The sequence below is a fragment of the Trachypithecus francoisi genome, unplaced genomic scaffold (genome assembly GCF_009764315.1).
Source record: "Trachypithecus francoisi isolate TF-2019V2 unplaced genomic scaffold, Tfra_2.0 Lachesis_group12, whole genome shotgun sequence".
In the NCBI taxonomy this organism is placed as follows: Eukaryota; Metazoa; Chordata; class Mammalia; order Primates; family Cercopithecidae; genus Trachypithecus; species Trachypithecus francoisi.
Window position 1 is genome coordinate 90698278 of NW_022681457.1, and position 22241 is coordinate 90720518.

A 22241-nucleotide genomic window follows, 5' to 3' on the forward strand; every position below is an offset into this window, starting at 1 on the left:
TCTGTATCTGTTTGGAAAGATAATATAAATTGAAAGAAAAATATTTTTATTTCATCCTTAAATAATTGTTAAATAACAATTGATTGCTAATGGTATGTGTTTCCTTGTTGGTCATTGCAAAGATTCTCAAACCTTGGGCTCAGATTGGACACTACCACCTTCATATCCTGTTCCACACTGATTCACACATGGTCCCTACTTCCCATCACACCAACTACCAAAGCTTTGCAAAGATATGATGTCATCTAATGCAAGGTAGCTTTACATTGAAGCTGTGAACCACCTTGAGCTAATAGTTTGTGTGTCCAGCAGATATTAAGTGCCACTATTTCCTTTGAAAGTTTAAAATATTCCATGGTTACCCTTGTAAACTCACTGCAATGCCCTGGGGCACCATGGTGCACTTTTTGGGAAGCATGGTACATTTCCCAAAATTACTTATTTTTTTCAGGCAAACCTACTAACATCACACTGGATAGTATTCTGTGCAACATTATTTGGGAACTTTTGAGGTAGAGCACATCAAGAGGGCTCCCTGCTGCAGAAGGAGAAGCTGCAGTCCAATGGGAAACACCCCTGGGTTTTGACGGAGCGAGTGTGCTTAGAGGATTTGCATTCTGAACGTAGTGCTTCTTCCCTATTTTTAGACCTCAGCAGGCGGGTCTGCTATGACTCCAGATCTTGCTTCTAAAGAGAGTCCACATCCTAGAAAGTGTACTGTATATGGAGATTTGGAGGCCTAGCTTTGCTCCCATCCAGTCATACTTAAGACAGGTATCTCAGCCTCCAAAAGTAAATGCACATGTGCAGCTGAAAGCAGAGGTTTGCAGAGCCAGTAGATGTTTTCTGGAAAGGCAGGGACATTTTAGACAAGATCCTTTGGATGTAAGTTGGGCTTTTTCAGCAGCTATCTAGCTAATGCAAGATCACCCTCAGAAATGGGAGTTTATTACAAGGATCTCCAGATCTCAAGACAGCACAAGAATCATCTCTTTAGACTTCCTCTCATTCTAGGTTTCAGGGTGTTGAAGACTGAGAGTGTCAGTGGTCTCATAGCTAATGTAGCTACAGCCTCAGCTCCATGATCTACCTTCTGTGGGCATATCCTTTCCCAGAGTGTTCCACAGAATCCCAGCCCACAAGATGCTTTAAGAATAAAGGGGTCTCAGCCATCCCACTACTGGGTATATACCCAAAGGATTATAAATTACTCTACTACAAAGACACATGCACACGTATGTTTATTGCGGCACTATTCACAATAGCAAAGACTTGGAATCAACCCAAATGTCCATCTGTGACAGACTGGATTAAGAAAATGTGGCACATATACACCATGGAATACTATGCAGCCATAAAAAAGGATGAGTTTGCGTCCTTTGTAGGGACATGGATGCAGCTGGAAACCATCATTCTTAGCAAACTATCACAAGAAGAGAAAACCAAACACCGCATGTTCTCACTCATAGGTGGGAACTGAACAATGAGATCACTTGGACTCGGGAAGGGGAACATCACACACTGGGGCCTATCATGGGGAGGGGGGAGGAGGGAGGGATTGCATTGGGGAGTTATACATGATATAAACGTCATGCACATGTACCCTAGAACTTAAAGTATAATAAAGAAAAATAAAAAATAAAAAAAGAATAAAGGGGTCTATGATGTATATATAGAAAGGCACAAAAAGCCTAGATTTTCCAAGTTTCCCAGTTTTAGAGGCTCTTGATGAAATGCAAAGGGGAATTACCAGTGAAAACATGTGTTTGCAGGTGTATGTGTGTGTGGTGTGGTGTGTGATTATGACTAATGTCCATCAATTACCTGCAAATTACTAGATGATGCCTGTAATGATAGTTCTGTTTTTAGCTTAATGGTTTATGTATCTAACCAGTGGCTGCTGTCTGGAGTAGGGCTGCTGGCAAATCAAAACACTATTTGCCAAGCCTGTCAGTGTGACAAGTGTTGCTTACATTTACTCTTTTATTCCCAAGGTCAATTGGTATGTCTTTTTTCATATCACTGTTTGACGTGCTAACAGCCTTAAATGAGAACCATTCATTAAAGGCCCAATTTGCTTTATTACTATTTATTCCTGGGTAATTCTATATTGGGCTATTTAATATTGCAAAGAAGAGACATGCGTAGATCACCCTCGGAAGTGGAGGCGTAGCACGTGGTTCTCTAGATCTTGGGGCAACACAGAACTGCATTTCAGACCTTTGGTCACTCTGGGTTTCAGAACTTTCAAGACAGGTAGTGTCAGCAGCACCATGGCTGACATAGCAACAGCCTCATGATTGTTGCAGCAACAGCCTCAGCTCAACAACCTGCCTTCTCTGGGCATATTGTTTCCCAGAGAGGGTTCCACAGAACCCTAGCCCACAGGATGCTTTAAGAATCAATGAGGCTATAATATAATGGGTTTGGGATCTGTTACATAATCTATTCCAGCCTTGAAGGTTTACATTGACTTCGCTTGTTCAAAGTCCTCCTATGCATTTTATTTTTTATTTGTTTTCTGAAAAATCCTTGCTTTGTTTAACCCAGCATCTCCCAATTCTGTTTAACTGGTGAACACTCTAGAAACATGCTTTGAAAAATAACCTAGTTTTGGTACTTTCTAGAAAAATCTGGTTGTAATAATTTGTCACCCTCTGTATTGAGGGGTCCACATCACCACCCTCATGATTTATTAGGACTCACATGATTCAGGATATATTTGTACCCATGGCTATGATTTATTATGGTGAAAGGATACAGAGCAAAGTCAGCAAGGGGAAAAGGCACATCCTGGGGCGATGGCTGGGAGAAGCCAGGCACAAGCTTCCAAGAGTTCTCGTCTGGCAAAGTCACACAGGTCGTGCTTCAAACCCCCGGCAACTAATTGTGACAACACGTATGAAATATTGCCAGCCAGGAAAGCTTAGCAGAGACTCATTGCCCAGCGTCTTCCCACAGAGATGATTACCTAGACCCCTCTTCCTGATACATACCAACATTCTAGGCTCCCAGGTGGAAAGCAGGTGTTCAGCATAAACCATAATGTTTGTACAAATTGTTTAGACCTCTCCTGAAAGTACTAGAAATGGAGGGAACCCTCCTGAAATCCCTGGTTCCCAGATGCCAGACAGGGATTATACTTGTAAGCGGGCCTTTCAAAGGATAGCAGTCAGGTCTTTTCTGTCTGCTTTCTCATAGTAAAACCTTCATTTATTCACTCTATATTACATCTAATATGTGCTGTGCACTAGTGATATAGTGAAAAGGTTATAGATAGTCTTTGCCTCCAAGAGACTTACCATCAAGAAGGAAAGACAGATATATAACAATTCAATAAGAAAATCGATTCATGATCATTGGGATGAATGTTACAAAGTAGAAGTACTCTGTTATCTGAGGACATTTATCAGGGATCCCTAAACTCTTTCCCAGAGGAACTGATGCTGAAAGTGAGCCCTGAAAAGCTAATGCAGGGTTGGGGGGAAGATAAGATGGAGGCGGCCTGGATGGCTAAGGGAGGCATCTGGGCACAGAGTCCTAGGGATAGCATCTGCAAAGGCCCTGAGATGGGAAGAGATGTGGCACCTTCAAGGACAGTATAAGAAGCCAGCTCACACCTGTAATCCCAGCACTCAGGGAGGCTGAGGCAGGCAGATCACAAGGTCAGGAGATAGAGAGCATCCTGGCTAACACGGTGAAACCCCGTCTCTACTAAAAATACAAAAAAAATGAGCCAGGCGTGGTGGTGGGCGCCTGTAGTCCCAGCTACTTGGGAGGCTGAGGCAGGAGAATAGCGTGACCCCCAGAGGCAGAGCTTCTGTCACCCAGACTGGAATGCAGTGACATGACCATAGCTCACTGCAGCCTCAAACTGCTGGGATCAAGCAATCCTTCTGCCTCAGACTCCTGAGTAGCTGGGACTACAGGCATGCACTACCGTGCCCAACTATTCTTGAAAGTTTTTGGAAAGACAGGATCTCACTATATTGACTAGTGTGGTCTCGAACTCCTGGCCTCAAGTGATCCTCCCACCTCGTCCTCCCAAAATGTTGGGATTGCAGGCACAAGCTACTGCACGCAGCGTAACACCCTCTTTAAAATAAAAGCTCCCACCTTTTTATTTTTCCTGGGATGATTAGGAAGAAATGGAGGTGTTCAAAGCAGTCTGCTTTTTCCTTATATCTCACCTCATTTCATGGGTATGAAGGGGATTTGCCACATCAATAAGTGTTACTTAGCCCAAGTCTGGATGTCTCTCCCTCCTGTTGTCCATACTGCCAGCATCAGAGTTACCTAAGATGTGTGGCTTCTTATGCAACTAGAAGCCACACATCTTAGGCTTCTTAGTTTGTGTGGCTGCTCCTAGAAACACCGAATAGCTTGCCACTCATTCATTCATCCATTCATTTAGAAACACACATTCAAGGTGAGCAACACAAACTCAGCCATGGCTCTTGTGGTGCTTTCATCTAGTCAGGGAGACCTTAATGAAAACTATTTACCCCAATAAACATCTAATTAGGAATTATGGTTAGTGCTAGTAAAGAAAAGACAAGGGATATCAGTCAGGATTGGTCAGGTTACACTCTGTGTACTAATCATGTTTTTAAATTGTCTGTATTTTCTGATACTTTGACATCTTGGGACTTTGTTGACCTAAAATAGCAAACTTCTTCCCGAAGTGTGCCTTTCGTATGCAAACTGATTATCCCAATTGGGTAGAGCACAACTAAGTCTTTTATTTATTTTTTTTAATTTCAGTTTAATTTTTCTCTTTTTTTGAGTTAGGATCTCACTTTTTTACCCAGACTGGAGCACAGTGGTACAATCATGGGTCACTGCAGCCTCGAACTCCTACGTTCAAGTGATCTTCCCACTACAGCCTCCTGAATAACTGGGACCACTTCAGCCCCCTGAGTAGCTGGGACCACAAGTTTAGCTGAGTAATCAACACATTCAGACAATTTTTTTTTTATAATTCTTTGTAGAGATGGAGTTTCACCATGTTGCTCAGGCTGATCTGGAACTCCTGAGCTGAAGTGATCCTCCCACCTTGGCCTCCCAAAGTGCTGGGATTACAGGTGTGAGTCACCGTGCCTGGCCTCTACCTCCTTTATTGAGATCTCATTGTTTATCTACTATCCCCGTGCCCTAGTTACCCAGGGCCAGAAATCAGACAACTAAGGGTGGTGCACATACCCTGGTACCCTCTGAAATTATTTAAACTAGGCAATCCTAAACCTGCTCAGCTGCTTACCTGATCTGGCCCATTCCTTCTTGGGAAAACCATAATAAAGGCTCTTGCCCACGTTTTCCCAGGCTCCTTCTGCCTTGTCACTGACCCTGGAGCTTCCCACATGCTTGTGGCTCTGCTTGGCGTAGTATGCCCCTTCCTCTAGGAAACCGTGTGTTATCTTTTCAGCGGCAATGTCTTCTGATCTGTTGGCCTCACCATACCTGAGTGGTAATAACAAAACCTACAATTGAAAATATGGTGGTAGCAAACAACACTCGAATTGAAATGGCTTAACTCACCAAAAGTTTATTTCTTGCTCATGCTGCAGATTCAAAAAAGGTTTGCAGGGGCTCTCTGCTTAGGGGAGTTGCTCAGAGACCGTGACTGACAGAGGCCAAGGATCACTGACCTTAGATAAGGGGAAGGGAATTCAGCACAAGGTACACAGGCTGTTCAAGCCTCCCTCCTGGCAACAGAAACCTTCACTGCTACCTACATCTCCCTGGCCAAGCTGGTGTCTTGGCCAGGCCTGACCTCAGCAGGGATGGGAGGTGCTGTTCCACTCCGTGTCTAGAAGGAAAACTGGAAATACAAGGTGAACCGTACCAGTGACTTCCACTGGGACCTCTGAGCATGCAGCATAGGCTGGTCTGGGATGTCAGGAATGCACCTTTCTAGAAGTAATGTTGAGACACTCGTGATAAGATTTGAATGGTGAGAAAGAGCTAATTAGACAAATCCCAAGAATTAGAAAGTGTTCTAAATAGGAGACAGTGTGTGCAAAGACCCTGAAGACGGGGCATGGCAAATTGAAGGAACTGAAACCAGAGGTGTACGAAGGAAGGGAGCGGGAGAAAAGTGGGGGAAGAGTATTTAATCACTGACATTATTTAGAACATGGATGCGTGGTAATAAGAAGTGAACTCTTAAAGTCCATTTTATTATTGATTTCAAATTTCCAACAGGAAATTCATGCCCTTATTGCCTGCACTTTGGGCTGACCACTTCCTTTGCCCTTGGCATGGCCTTGACCAAAGAAGACTGGGGGGCTGGAGCCAGGCAGGAGACAGAGCAGAGAATCTATCACGGCCAACCCATGCAGGCTTCGTGAACCTCGTCAGGGATTCTGGCTTTAATCCTAAGAACAGTGGGAGGCTGTGGATAGATTCTGAGCTGAGAAATGAGGAGTATATGGGGTCCTGGCCATACTGTTTTCAATACTTTGGGTTACTTTTGGCAGGAAGGCAAAAACAAAAGGCACTGGAGAAAATGGGAAGACAATAAGGCTGATGTAAAGCAGAAGATGAGTATTGTTTTACATGTTTGGCTATGCCACCTGTTTGCAAAATGCTGTTCTCTGTGCGTTTTAGAGTCTGCAGAGAGGATAACTAATAGCAACAGAGGCCTCTCACCTGCCTTGCCATCATTTTACTACATTTCTTTACTAAGTCTGGATTTCACTATTAAAGGATACCTCACTCCTTTCAATATGGTATTTAATCTTGTCAAATAAAAGATGGGAAAGTCTGAAAGTTTTATTTGCTCATTCCGTCACGCAACACCATAGCTCCTCCTAACTGCGGGGTCATCCGCGTGTCTAAAATAGATCTCAAAGATGAGTGGGTGGGGGAGTGATGATTCAGGTATCTAGCTGGGGAGATTCAATTTCCCATCCCCTCCCCCAGCCTTAGCCAGCGGCTTTGAGGAATCCTCCCTGCTAGAATTTACCAACCCTGGGAAAGAGCAGAGCAGTGGTAAATATCTGATTAGAGAAGATGCCTAGCAAGCTGCAATTTCATATATTGTAAGTGATAAAACTGTAATTGTTTGTTGACAGTGTACATTAGCTATTCACAGCTTGCATCAATATAGTACCAAGAAACTAGGGTCTAGGAATTTTTAATAGCAATGCAAAAATATCCCGGAACTAAGTTGGGGGAATAAAAATCAACCATTTCTGTTTAGTGAGGGGAATGCCATTCTCAGAGAGGACTTCATATGAGAAGCCTTGGTGAGGTTTGAGATTCCTCCATGAGGCTCTATGTAATTGAAGGAAAGATGGTCCCTATGCTGAGTGTCTGGGAAGGGCACCCAAGGGCATAATTCTGGTAGACATGGGTGAGAGACAAGTTGCACCTGCTGTGAATTGGGCCCACTTGGAGATAGAGGCAACCAGAGCTTGCTAGGATGGGGCCTGGGGAGCCAGATATAGGTCTGGCCTCACTGGGGACAATTTACTGTTTTAATCCTTAGGGTCCAATGGGATGATGTCAGTCTGTCACTGAAGATATGAATATTTCGGAAGAGGGAAAGGGCAACTGGTGCATGGGCAAGTCAACAGGAAGCCAAGGAATAGGCTAACGGGGACCCTGTGGCCCGAGTTCTGGTACTGGTAGTCAGCAAGGCTACAGTCAAATGCTGCTGGTGGGGGCAGGGAGGGTGCAGTACAGGCTGGAGTGGACAAGAGGTGTCTGGAGTGAGGGACCTGGAAAAGACAAAGCTCAAAGCCCAATCCAGGGAGACTGTATGTCTGGTCTAATGGAGGACTGAGGTACTGTCCAATAGCAATATAATATGAGTGATAGATACAATTTTTTAAAATTTTAAATTAAATTAAATTTTTTTTGTTGGTAAAGGGTGTTTTATTGGGGAAATTCACAGAGAGAAGCATGGTCTTGGGTAGCCACAAGGCAGATAGATCTCTGCAGTCTTACTCCCTAGAGCCAGGGCTTATGGACCATAGGGAAAGGGTGTATGTGTCCAGCAAGGAAATGAAAAGCAGCCTCCAGAACAGGCAAGGGGACTGTATGTGTCATAACCTATAATTTGTATGATAACATCAAGATTGACATGTTCTTATGCTAGGAACAGTAAATAGGAATCAGGAGGCATTCTCAAGACTGGGGCTAATCAGAAGTCAATATGGTAGATCTGCATTCATAAAACTTTTTATTTTGAAATAATAATAGATTCACAGGAGAGGTTCCATGTACCCTTCTCCCAGTTTCCTCCAAATAGTTACATCTTACATAACTATAGCACACTCTCAAAACCAGGAAACTGCCATTGGTGCAATGTGTGTGTATACTTCTATGTCATTTTATTACATGCAGATTCCCATAACCATCACTGCAATCAAGACAGAATGATTCCATCACCCAAAGATCTCCCTCATACTACCTCTTTATGGTCATACCCATTTCCCTTCCTCTTACGATCCCTAATCTCTGGCAAGCACTAATCTGTTTTCCATCTCTTTAATTTTATCATCTCTAGAATGTTATATAAAGTGAATGATATGGCATGTGATCTTTTGAGATTAGCTTTTTTTTCCTACTTGGCTTAATGACCTTGAGGTCCACCCAAGTTGCTACATGTATTCATAGTCCATTCCTTTTTATTGCTGAGTAGTATTCTATGGTATGGATGTACCCCAGTTTGTTTAGTCATTCACCTATTATTGTAGGACATTTTGGTTGTTTCCAGTTTGGGCTATTAGGAATAAAGCTGCTATGAACAATTATGCATAGATTTTTTTGCATAATGGATATAAGTTTCCGTTTCTCTGGAGTAAATTGCTGAGTTGTATAGTTAGTGTATATGGGTTTTTTTTCTTTTTTTTTTTTTCATGTTACCCTATTTTGTTCTTTATTGTGTGATGCCTTTCTGAAATTGTTATTTTTTTTCTTTTTTCTTTTTTATTGTACTTTAAGTTCTAGGGTACATGTGCATAACGTGCAGGTTTGTTACATATGTATACTTGTGCCATGTTGGTGTGCTGCACCCATCAACTCGTCAGCACCCATCAATTCGTCATTTATATCAGATATAACTCCCAATGCAATCCCTCTCCCCTCCCCCCTCCCCATGATAGGCCCCGATGTGTGATGTTCCCCTTCCCGAGTCCAAGTGATCTCATTGTTCAGTTCCCACCTATGAGTGAGAACATGCGGTGTTTGGTTTTCTGTTCTTGTGATAGTTTGCTAAGAGTGATGGTTTCCAGCTGCATCCATGTCCCTACGGAGGACGCAAACTCATCCTTTTTTATGGCTGTATAATATTCCATGGTGTATATGTGCCACATTTTCTTAATCCAGTCTGTCACAGATGGACATTTGGGTTGATTCCAAGTCTTTGCTATTGCGAATAGTGCCGCAATAAACATATGGGTGCATGTGTCTTTATAGCAGCATGATTTATAATCCTTTGCGTATATACCCAGTAGTGGGATGGCTGGGTCATATGGTACATCTAGTTCTAGATCCTTGAGGAATTGCCATACTGTTTTCCATAATGGTTGAACTAGTTTGCAATCCCACCAACAATGTAAAAGTGTTCCTATTTCTCCACATCCTCTCCAGCACCTGTTGTTTCCTGACTTTTTAATGATTGCCATTCTAACTGGTGTGAGATGGTATCTCATTGTGGTTTTGATTTGCATTTCTCTGATGGCGAGTGATGATGAGCATTTTTTCATGTGTCTGTTGGCTGTATGAATGTCTTCTTTTGAGAAATGTCTGTTCATATCCTTTGCCCACTTTTTGATGGGGTTGTTTGTTTTTTTCTTGTAAATTTGTTTGAGTTCTTTGCAGGTTCTGGATATTAGCCCTTTGTCACATGAGTACATTGCAAAAATTTTCTCCCATTCTGTAGGTTGCCTGTTCACTCTGATGGTAATTTCTTTTGCTGTGCAGAAGCTCTTTAGTTTAATTAGATCCCATTTGTCAATTTTGGCTTTTGCTGCGGTTGCTTTTGGTGTTTTAGACATGAAGTCCTTGCCCATGCCTCTGTCCTGAATGGTATTACCCAGGTTTTCTTCTAGGGTTTTTATGGTATTAGGTCTAATGTTTAAGTCTCTAATCCATCTTGAATTAATTTTCGTATAAGGAGTAAGGAAAGGATCCAGTTTCAGCTTTCTACTTATGGCTAGCCAATTTTCCCAGCACCATTTATTAACTAGGAAATCCTTTCCCCATTTCTTGTTTCTCTTAGGTTTGTCAAAGATCAGATGGCTGTAGATGTGTGGTATTATTTCTGAGGACTCTGTTCTGTTCCATTGGTCTATATCTCTGTTTTGGTACCAGTACCATGCTGTTTTGGTTACTGTAGCCTTGTAGTATAGTTTGAAGTCAGGTAGCGTGATGCCTCCAGCTTTGTTCTTTTGACTTAGGATTGTGTTGGCAATGCGGGCTCTTTTTTGTTTCCATATGAACTTTAAAGCAGTTTTTTCCAATTCTGTGAAGAAACTCATTGGTAACTTGATGGGGATGGCATTGAATCTATAAATAACCTTGGGCAGTATGGCCATTTTCACGATATTGATTCTTCCTATCCATGAGCATGGTATGTTCTTCCATTTGTTTATGTCCTCTTTGATTTCACTGAGCAGTGGTTTGTAGTTCTCCTTGAAGAGGTCCTTGACATCCCTTGTCAGGTGGATTCCTAGGTATTTTATTCTCTTTGAAGCCATTGTGAATGGAAGTTCATTCATGATTTGGCTCTCTGTTTGTCTGTTACTGGTGTATAAGAATGCTTGTGATTTTTGCACATTAATTTTGTATCCTGAGACTTTGCTGAAGTTGCTTATCAGCTTAAGGAGATTTTGGGCTGAGACAATGGGGTTTTCTAAATATACAATCATGTCATCTGCAAACAGGGATAATTTGACTTCTTCTTTTCCTAACTGGATACCCTTTATTTCTTTCTCTTGCCTGATTGCTCTAGCCAGAACTTCCAAGACTATGTTGAATAGGAGTGGTGAGAGAGGGCATCCCTGTCTTGTGCCAGTTTTCAAAAGGAATGTTTCCAGTTTTTGCCCATTCAGTATGATATTGGCTGTGGGTTTGTCGTAAATAGCTCTTATTATTTTGAGGTACGTTCCATCAATATCGAATTTATTGAGCGTTTTTAGCATGAAGGGCTGTTGAATTTTGTCAAAAGCCTTTTCTGCATCTGTTGAGATAATCATGTGGTTCTTGTCTTTGGTTCTGTTTATATGCTGGATTACATTTATTGATTTGTGAATGTTGAACCAGCCTTGCATCCCAGGGATGAAGCCCACTTGATCATGGTGGATCAGCTTTTTGATGTGCTGCTGAATCCGGTTTGCCAGTATTTTATTGAGGATTTTTGCATTGATGTTCATCAGGGATATTCGTCTAAAATTCTCTTTTTTTGTTGTGTCTCTGCCAGGCTTTGGTATCAGGATGATGTTGGCCTCATAAAATGAGTTAGGGAGGATTCCCTCTTTTTCTATTGATTGGAATAGTTTCAGAAGGAATGGTACCAGCTCCTCCTTGTACCTCTGGTAGAATTCAGCTGTGAATCCATCTGGTCCTGGACTTTGTTTGGTTGGTAGGCTATTAATTATTGCCTCAATTTCAGAGCCTGCTATTGGTCTATTCAGGGATTCAACTTCTTCCTGGTTTAGTCTTGGGAGAGTGTAAGTGTCCAGGAAATTATCCATTTCTTCTAGATTTTCTAGTTTATTTGCATAGAGGTGTTTATAGTATTCTCTGATGGTAGTTTGTATTTCTGTGGGGTCGGTGGTAATATCCCCTTTATCATTTTTTATTGCATCTATTTGATTCTTCTCTCTTCTTTATTAGTCTTGCTAGCGGTCTGTCAATTTTGTTGATTTTTTCAAAAAATCAACTCCTGGATTCATTGATTTTTTGGAGGGTTTTTTATGTCTCTATCTCCTTAAGTTCTTCTCTGATCTTAGTTATTTCTTGCCTTCTGCTAGCTTTTGAATGTGTTTGCTCTTGCTTCTCCAGTTCTTTTAATTGTGATGTTAGAGTGCCAATTTTAGATCTTTCCAGCTTTCTCCTGTGGGCATTTAGTGCTATAAATTTCCCTCTACACACTGCTTTAAATGTGTCCCAGAGATTCTGGGATGTTGTATCTTTGTTCTCATTGGTTTCAAAGAACATCTTTATTTCTGCCTTCATTTCGTTATGTACCCAGTAGTCATTCAGGTGCAGGTTCAGTTTCCATGTAGTTGAGCGGTTTTGATTGAGTTTCTTAGTCCTGAGTTCTAGTTTGATTGCACTGTGGTCTGAGAGACAGTTTGTTATAATTTCTGTTCTTTTACATTTGCTAAGGAGTGCTTTACTTCCAATTATGTGGTCAATTTTGGAATAAGTGCGATGTGGTGCTGAGAAGAATGTATATTCTGTTGATTTGGGGTGGAGAGTTCTATAGATGTCTATTAGGTCCGCTTGGTGCAGAGATGAGTTCAGTTCCTGGATATCCTTGTTAACTTTCTGTCTCATTGATCTGTCTAATGTTGACAGTGGTTTGTTGAAGTCTCCCATTATTATTATTATATGGGAGTCTAAGTTTCTTTGTAAGTCTCTAAGGGCTTGCTTTATGAATCTGGGTGCTCCTGTATTGGGTGCATATATATGTAGGATAGTTAGCTCTTCCTGTTGAATTGATCCCTTTACCATTATGTAATGGCCTTCTTTGTCTCTTTTGATCTTTGATGGTTTAAAGTCTATTTTATCAGAGACTAGGATTGCAACCCCTGCTTTTTTTTGTTCTCCATTTGCTTGGTAGATCTTCCTCCATCCCTTTATTTTGAGCCTATATATGTCTCTGCATGTGAGATGTGTCTCCTGAATACAGCAGACTGATGGGTCTTGAGTCTTTATCCAGTTTGCCAGTCTGTGTCTTTTAATTGGAGCATTTAGTCCATTTACATTTAAAGTTAATATTGTTATGTGTGAACTTGTTCCTGCCATTATGATATTAACTGGTTATTTTCCTCATTAGTTGATGCAGTTTCTTCCTAGCATCGATGGTCTTTACATTTTGGCATGTTTTTGCCATGGCTGGTACCGGTTATTCCTTTCCATGTTTAGGGTTTCCTTTAGGGTCTCTTGTAAGGCAGGCCTGGTGGTGACAAAATCTCTAAGCATTTGCTTATCTGTGAAGGATTTTATTTCTCCTTCACTTATGAAACTTAGTTTGGCTGGATATGAAATTCTGGGTTGAAAATTCTTTTCTTTAAGAATGTTGAATATTGGCCCCCACTCTCTTCTGGCTTGTAGAGTTTCTGCCGAGAGGTCTGCTGTTAGTCTGATGGGCTTCCCTTTGTGGGTAACCCGACCTTTCTCTCTGGCTGCCCTTAAGATTTTTTCCTTCATTTCAACTTTGGCGAATCTGGCAATTATGTGTCTTGGAGTTGCTCTTCTCGAGGAGGACCTTTGTGGTGTTCTCTGTATTTCCTGAATTTGAATGTTGGCCTGCCCTACTAGGTTGGGGAAGTTCTCCTGGATGATATCCTGAAGAGTGTTTTCCAACTTGGTTCCATTTTCCCCCTCACTTTCAGGCACCCCAATCAGACGTAGATTTGGTCTTTTTACATAATCTCATACTTCTTGCAGGCTTTGTTCATTTCTTTCTCTTCTTTTTTCTTTTGGTTTCTCTTCTCGCTTCATTTCATTCATTTGATCCTCAATCGCTGATACTCTTTCTTCCAGTTGATCGAGTCGGTTACTGAAGCTTGTGGATTTGTCACGTATTTCTTGTGTCATGGTTTTCATCTCTGTCATTTCGTTTATGACCTTCTCTGCATTAATTATTCTAGCTATCAATTCTTCCACTCTTTTTTCAAGATTTTTAGTTTCTTTGCGCTGGGTACATAATTCCTCCTTTAGCTCTGAGAATCTTGATGGACTGAAGCCTTCTTCTCTCATCTCGTCAAAGTCATTCTCTGACCAGCTTTGATCCGTTGCTGGCGATGAGCTGCGCTCCTTTGCAGGGGGAGATGCGTTCTTATTTTTTGAATTTCCAGCTTTTCTGCCCTGCTTTTTCCCCATCTTTGTGGTTTTATCTGCCTCTGGCCTTTGATGATGGTGACGTACTGATGGGGTTTTGGTATAGGTGTTCTTCCTGTTTGATAGTTTGCCTTCTAATAGTCAGGACCCTCAGCTGTAGGTCTGTTCGAGATTGCTTGAGGTCCACTCCAGACCCTGTTTGCCTGGGTATCAGCAGCAGACGTTGCAGAAGATAGAATATTGCTGAACAGCGAGTGTACCTGTCTGATTCTTCCTTTGGAAGCTTCCTCTCAGGGGTGTACTCCACCCTGTGAGGTGTGGGGTGTCAGACTGCCCCTAGTGGGGGATGTCTCCCAGTTAGGCTACTCAGGGGTCAGGGGCCCACTTGAGCAGGCAATCTGTCTGTTCTCAGGTCTCAACCTCCGTGTTGGGAGATCCACTGCTCTCTTCAAAGCTGTCAGACAGAGTCGTTTCCGTCTGCACAGGTTTCTGCTGCTTTTTGTTGTTGTTGTTGTTTAGCTGTGCCCTGTCCCCAGTGGTGGATTCTACAGAGACAGGCAGGTTTCCTTGAGCTGCTGTGAGCTCCACCCAGTTCGAGCTTCCCAGCGGCTTTGTTTACCTACTTAAGCCTCACCAATGGCGGGTGCCCCTCCCCCAGCCTCACTGCTGCCTTGCCGTTAGATCACAGACTGCTGTGCTAGCAATGAGGGAGGCTCCGTGGCCGTGGGTCCCTCCTGGCCAGGTGTGGGTATAATCTCCTGGTGTGCCCGTTTGCTTAAAGCGCAGTATTGGGGTGGGAGTTACCCGATTTTCCAGGTTTTGTGTGTCTCAGTTCCCCTGGCTAGGAAAAGGGATTCCCTTCCCCCTTGCGCTTCCCAGGTGAGGCAATGCCTTGCCCTGCTTCAGCTCTCGCTTGTCGGGCTGCAGCAGCTGACCAGGACCGATTGTCTGGCACTCCCTAGTGAGATGACCCCAGTACCTCAGTTGAAAATGCAGAAATCACCGGTCTTCTGTGTGGCTCGCTCTGGGAGTTGGAGACTGGAGCTGTTCCTATTCGGCCATCTTGCTCTGCCCCTGGTTTTTTTTTTTCTTAAAGAAACTGCCAAACTATTTTCCAGAGTCACTGCATGTTTTTGCATTTCTACCAGCATTGCATGAGGAATCCAGGTTTCCTGTATCATCACCAGCATTGAATATTGTGACTACAGTGTTTTATTTTAGCTGTTCCAGTGGGTATGTAGTAATATTTCTTCATGGTCTTAACCTGTATTTCTTTAAAGGCTAGTGATGTTGAACATCTTTTCATGTGCTTATTTGCCATACATATATCTTGTTTGGTGAAATGTCTCTTCCATGTCTTTGCTGATTTTCTAACTGAGTTGTTGAATCTTTGCCTTGTTCTCAATCTTAAGAGAAAAGGATTCAGTCTTTCACCATGAAGTGTGATGTCAGCTACTGTTTTTTGTTTTGTTTCGTTTTGTTTGTAGATGTTCTTTATCAAGTTCAGAAACTAACACTGTATTTGTAGGTTTCTGAATTTTTTTTTCGTTTAATTGCAAATGGGTGTTTAAATGTGTCAAATACTTTTTCTGCATCAGTTGATGTGGTCATGTGATTTTTCTGCCTTTAGCCTGTTAATATGGTAGATCACACTGATTAATTTTTCAAATGTTGAACTAGCCTTGCCTCTTTAGAATCAACCCCACTTGGTTATGGTTTATAAATATTTTTATATATTGCTGAATTCTCCTTGCCAATATTTTGTTAAGGTTTTTGTGTTTGTATTCATGTGAAATATTGATCTTCAGTTTTCTTTATTTGTACTGTCTTTGGCTTGGCATCAGGGCAATACTGGTCTCATAATATGAGTTTGGAAATGTTCGTTCTTCTTTTCTAGAAGAGATTAGAGTAGAATTGGTGTTCATTCTTCTTTACATGTTTGGTAGAATTCTCTAGTGAAATCATCTAGGCCTAGATATTCTTTTTTGGGAGTTTTAAAATCAATTTCCTGAATAGTTATAGGTCTATTCAAATGATCTCTTTCATATTGGGAAACTTATGGTAGTTTGGGCTTCTTAAGTTTGTGCCCATTTCATTTAATGTGTCAAATGCATGTGTATAATTTGTAGTATTTCCTTATTATCCTGCTGTTAAGTGCAGGATCTGTTTTCCTTAGCCTTTGCCAACTCTAGATACGTGAAAAATGAGTCTTGGGGTTTCAGTTTTCACATTTTTATATTAATTAGGTGGATCGTTAATTTGTATTGTACCTTTTGCTCTTTTCCTCCTAGCTCTTTTCCATTTTCTTACTGATTTGTAAGTACTTTTTCTAGGTTGTAAATACAAATCCTCCTCCCGTCACATATTCATAACCTTTCAGTTTGCACTTTTCCCATTACCTTTTACAGTTTTTTGTCACACATACATGCTTTTAATTTTCATGTAGTTATTAATCAGTATTTTCCTTTAAGGCCTCTGGGGTTTCATGTTGTATCCATTAGTACTCAATTTCAAGAGATAGAAAACCAAGTCAAGCTAGTTTAAGAAAAAAAGAAAGAAAGAATGTTGGCTTATGTAACTGGGCATTGAAGAGATAGATCGCACTGCGTGGATTAAGGATCTGAAAAATACATCATCAGGGTTCTGTTTCTCTTCTCTTGCCACTGCTTAGCTTTTATTTATATCTATCTGGTGATATCATTTTCTTTAAAGCAGGTAATCTCTGTGTGATGATAAAAAGGCTGCTGGGAGTCTCAAGCTTACATTGTGGTAGTTTAAGGTCCAAAAATAAAAAGCTTTCAGAGTCTGTATATTATATCCCATAGAAGGACTCAGAATGACTCTGCTTGGGTGATATGGTCTCTTCCCTCTTCCCCATACCCTGAACCAGTCAATAAAAATGAGGGATAGTATGTCGTGATTGGTCATTTACCCAGCTCTGTGGCTAGTGGGCAGGTGGAGTACCTGTCAGAAATCCATGCCATGGACAGCTCCCATGGAAGATTGACAGGCAAGTAGGTGCAAAGAGAGTCCTCTGCATGTCTTGCTTAGAAGACCTTTCCCCAGCATAGGATGATTAAACAAATTTTGTTTCCTTATAATATGTATGATTTCATTGTTTTATGTATACATTTTTAATGAGAGAGAGTATATGAATATGGGGTGAGGTAGGGATCTTTTGCTGGATGTGTTTATATTTGAAAAGAAGATGCCCTTGAAACTATTTGGTTACCTGCTGCATAATTTGATCATTTTTTCTTTGCTTTTTCTTGAGTCTATTCTGAGTTAACATGAATCCCACAAGGTTAGGATGGTGAGAAGGGCGAGGGCTTCATCTAGCATAAGGGTTTTCACAGTGTCTGTTTACAAATATCTGATTTAACTCGTCTGAACCCAATACTCATGCCCTTTGGTGGATATCCTGGGCATCAAGATATTGTATAGCAGTGGGAGGTATACAGAGGCATCCAGGAGAATCACGGATATTTCAAATTACCTGAAAATGGGCACAAAGTTAAACCTTGAAATTCCTCCTAGATTCCTACCTGGGTGTGGTAACGTAGGCTGAGGCTTAGAGGGAGTTAAGGACAAAGGTATGTAGGAGACTGGCCACCTCACTATGACCTGTGTGCACAGTCGGGTCCCTGTGAGGGTCACCATGCATGGACGCCCAGCGGTGGACAAGGTCTTTCCTAAATGTATTCCCAAGTGTTCAGTGGTATCTTTTTCTCTTAGAGGAATCTTTAAAAATGATAATCTTGTGCTAAAAGTATATTATTTCAGGTTCAACAAGTCCTTTAGCTTCACACCTGTTTCCTTTTATTCAGTTAAGTTCCAGAAAGAAAGTTTAAACATTTTAATTTTAATAGCACACACAGTTTGATCCCATTTGTATGAAATTATTTCATTGAATATGATTCCGTCTATTGATCCCAGCATCTCTTTGTATGTCAACTGTCAGGAATAATTATTTCCAGATTGTGTTGGTTTCTTATTTTTTGCTTTCTTTAAAAACTAATAGGCACTTATTTCTATAAAAGCAGTAGACATTCCTTTGAAAGAATAAAGTCTATGATAAGAAGCATCCTCATTCTTCTACTTAGAGTTGGCTCTATTTCCCTTACTATGTGAATAAATATTGTCTACTGGCAATTGTTAGTTGTAAACTCATGGGGAATTATACCCAGAGCCTCACAGGCCCTCAGCCAGAAAGAGAGAAGACAGGAAAAGAAATCAGAAAAGGAGAAAAGAGGAAACACAAAGGAGGCAGGCAAGCCTCCAGGTGGGAGATTAGACCATGGCTTTGGGGGAGTCACTTCCTCATGTTTCTGGGGCAGAAACCTGCTAGTTTTCATCACCTCTGCTGAGAATCACTTTGTCTTTGAACACCCTCTATGTGCCTAGATCAGCATTGTGTATCCAGTAGGCACTCAGTAAATGCTTCATGGATGTGTAGTTTCCCAAGGGGGTCATGCTCCCTAATCCACTTCTTTGTCTTTCAGGCTCACAGGCTTTCAGCTGCCAGCCACCATTGTTAGTGCAGCCACCACCCTCTCTCTGCGCCTCATCAGTGACTATGCAGTCAGTGCCCAAGGCTTCCATGCCACCTATGAAGGTAGGTGCCTCCCTCATTGGCCACAGGAGCCTGAGATGTGATGTCCTAATAGCCACAAGCAGGACTGCATCACTCACAGATGCAGGGAAGTGTTCTTCAGACCCAGAGCTTGCACCTGTCCAAACAAGGCTGGTTACTAACCAGTAACTCAGTTACTTTACTTAAATTGTCCCTCTTGGTTCCCGGGAAACTGGGAATGGATATCAAAACTTGTGTGCAGTAGTTTATCCTGAGGGCCTGGTAACGTCCAATTCTCTGTCCCCTTTAACTGGGTTTTGTTGTGTTTTTATTTTTTTAATTCTGTTTTATATTGGGCTTCATTGTATAAGGTACCTCAGGTTGTTTTTGAAAATAAGAGACATATAAACCTTAAGTAAAAGAAATAAAATAAGCAGCTGAAAACACCATACAGTGACTGCCAAGAGTCAGTTTTATATCATTCAGAGAAGAACAATCGATGTTTCCTTAATAGCATGGATTAGGGGCTTTTGGTTCGCGCTATGCAAATAATTTGTACTTCTCTCAGTCTGTTTAAATATGGTGTTAGAATTCAAATTAACACTAATATCTTCAGATTATACACTATTATTATTATTAACTTTATTATGTTAGTTCAGAAGATGGTACTTCTAGATCTCTGTCATTTCCCTGGGAAATTTACATCTCATTAATAGGTAATTATGCCGCTCTTGGCTAAGACCTGCACTGTTATTTTGTGTTAAGATCATTAATAGGCGTATTTTAAGACTATTAATGATAATTAATAACAGTAATGACATAATACCCTAGTAAAGCATGCCAGATATCCAAAAGCTTTTTTTTTTTTTTTGCCTTTGCCTTTGTTTAAGAACTTAAAGAGTAAGCGATGCTTTCTCGAATGAAGCTATAGCAATATAGAAACAAATACTGCCTGTCTTGGCCAGGGGTGGTAATGCATAAAGAGGACAAGTTCTGCCTCCTTAGCAAAAAGCCACCCCTGGTGGCAGGGGTATGGGGAGATGGTTTGATGCTTTAACCTGAGCAACTGGGGGCTCCTGGGAAGGCCTCAATTATTTTTAACTAAAGGTTGCTCAGAAGGCTCCTGAGAAAGTTCCACCTGCCTTTTGCTGAGGGCTTCTGACATAACTCTGTTTCACCTTAACTGAGGGCTCCTGACAAAGACTGACCTTAAAGTGAGGATTCCTGAAATAGCCTAATTTCTTTTTTAAAAATGATCAGATTTCAGCCGGCTGTGGTGGCTAACTCTTGTAATCCCAGCACTTTGGGAGGACGAGGCGAGTGAATCACTTGAGGCCAGGAGTTCGAGACCATCCTGGGAAACATCCCATCTCTACTGAAAATACAAAAATTAGCTGGGCATGGTGGTGCACACCTGTAATCCCAGCTACTTGGGAGGTTGAGGCACAAAAACTGCTTGAACCTGCGTGATGGATATCACCCCACTGCACTCCAGCCTGGGTGACAGAGCGAGACTATGTCTCAAAAAAAAAAAAAAAAAAAAAGTTCCTCCTAATATCAAGCCTGTGATTTTTGTCATCCTATTTATACCTTCACCCTGGCCCTGAATCCAAAGTAATTTTCTCCAAGTTTGAGCAACAAGCTCCTCACGAAGAGAGGCCTCTTCAGAAGCTTCCTATAGTCTCTCTGGCCATTAGCTCCTTCCACTATAGGTTGGCCTTGGGGACATTGACTACATTTGGGGCCCAGGGCCAGGGAAAGGGAGACCGGGTCAGGGACACTAGAAGAGGTGCCATCAGAGATGCTGGGAGTGACTGACACATGGGAGACCTGGCCGGGCCCTAGATTCTCATGGTGCCCTCATTTCTCAGTCCTGGTTGATCTTTGAGGCCCTGGCTTCCCTGAGGCTTGAGGAAAAAGGTGTCCCTGAACACACTGCCCTGTTAGGGGCACAAGCACTTCTCATTAAGCAGAGCAGATCTGAGGGCACATTCAGAGTCCTCTGAAAACAGACACTGTAGCCTGGAAATCATGAGCAGGGTCTGTAGTTGGGCAACGAGAGGTTTGTAAACTCCATGACATGAGAGACAAAAGTTCTGAGGGTGGGTGTATCTTTTTCTAAGGAGAATATACAGCAGGCATTAGAAAACTCAGATCGCCTTGGCCGACTCTAGCCAGCAGCTTGTTTTTGTAAATAAAGTTTTATTGGAACATAACCATGCCCATTTGTTGACATGTGTTTGGTGGCTGTTTTCATGCACTACAACTGCAGAGTTGAGCTATTGTGACAGAGACCCTATGCAAAGCCAATGAGATACTTAATTTTTGACCCTTTACAGAAAAAAATTTGCTTACCCCTGGTCTACAGCTGTATTGTCTAATACAGTAGCCATTAGCCACATATGGCTATTTACATTTAAATTAACTAAAATTGAATAGAATTTAAAATTCAGTTTCTTAGTCACACTAGCCTTGTGTCAAATGTTCAGTAACCACATGTGGCTTGTCTACCATGTTGAACAGCCCAGATACCCAGATACAGAACATTTCCATCATTGCAGAAAATTCTGCTGGACAGAGCTGAGCTGGAGCTTCCATCAGATTCATAAAGAGGCCTGTGATTCTAAAGAGATTGCAAAACATTAGGGATAAATTAGAGGCCAGTGGATCCCTCCTCTCATCTGCCTGGCACAGGTGAGGCCATCCAGGCATGAGAATGCTCAACATTGCACAGCAAGACTCACAGGGCAGAAGGAAGAGCCTGCTTCACCTCAACCACATGATGATGTCAGGTCTCTAAGTCATGGGCGCTAAGAAAATAAAGCCTTGGAGGCAAGGCCCCTGCAAATGTTAGACCAATGCTAACAAATTGCTGTAGCCGAGCGAGTCTCTATGCAGTCACCTGTTGCAGGGTTTCTGCAGACTTTGCAGGATGTGTGGCTGGCTGTTTTGTACTGCATGATAAAGTGGGTCACAGGTGTCTGTGCTAACAAAGGAGTCAGACACCCATAAGCCAACGCTGTGGCTATCACTGAAGCTCATTAATTTGACTTGGGACTGGGCTATGTGGCAATCCATGCATTTGGACAAATGTGAGTTGCACTCACTTCTGAAACACCCAAAGTGGATGGACAAGGATGGAAGGTGGGAGGCATGAGTAGGGGCAGCCCCTGCTGTGAGCATACTCATCTGATATATGCCCTGGGATCTCTTTATCTCTGAGCTTATTCAACAGGCAACTGAAACATGTTGAACCCGTACCTGACTCACTGGGTGACCTTGGACAGATTTTTAAGCTCTCTGAGCCTCATTGTGGAGTGGAGGAGGGGAGATTCAATAGTCAAAAGGAATTTGTGAAGATTTGGCTCTCAGGGAAGGGGCTCAGCCCCCTTCCTCCATTGCAGAGTCCCCTTGGACATTTGTGCTGGGTGGCAAGCAGGGAGAATGACAGGCTTCAAAGGAGAGGCCCCCACTTCCAGCCTAGGCTGCCGCAAGTCAGGATGGTTTCCTTATATTTTCTATTCATCATGTTGTTGTGTCCATTTCAAAATGGCATCAGGGCGCTGCTCTTGGTAGCTCCCCTTGGCTGACATCCCCGAATGTCTGCTATCAAAACGAGTTTGATCCTCCTCCACCCTCATCCGGA

The 22241-nt window shown here is 42.1% G+C and overlaps 1 protein-coding gene across 1 annotated transcript in view; it reads left to right on the plus strand.

The window, feature by feature from the left end:
- The window catches only part of CSMD2 (CUB and Sushi multiple domains 2), a 602688-nt gene that overhangs the window by 62395 nt on the left and 518052 nt on the right, over positions 1–22241 (plus strand). Inside the window, exon 3 of the mRNA XM_033228874.1 lies at positions 18525–18637. Within this exon, the coding sequence (XP_033084765.1) occupies positions 18525–18637 (113 nt within the window). The remainder of the gene's footprint in view (positions 1–18524; positions 18638–22241) is intronic.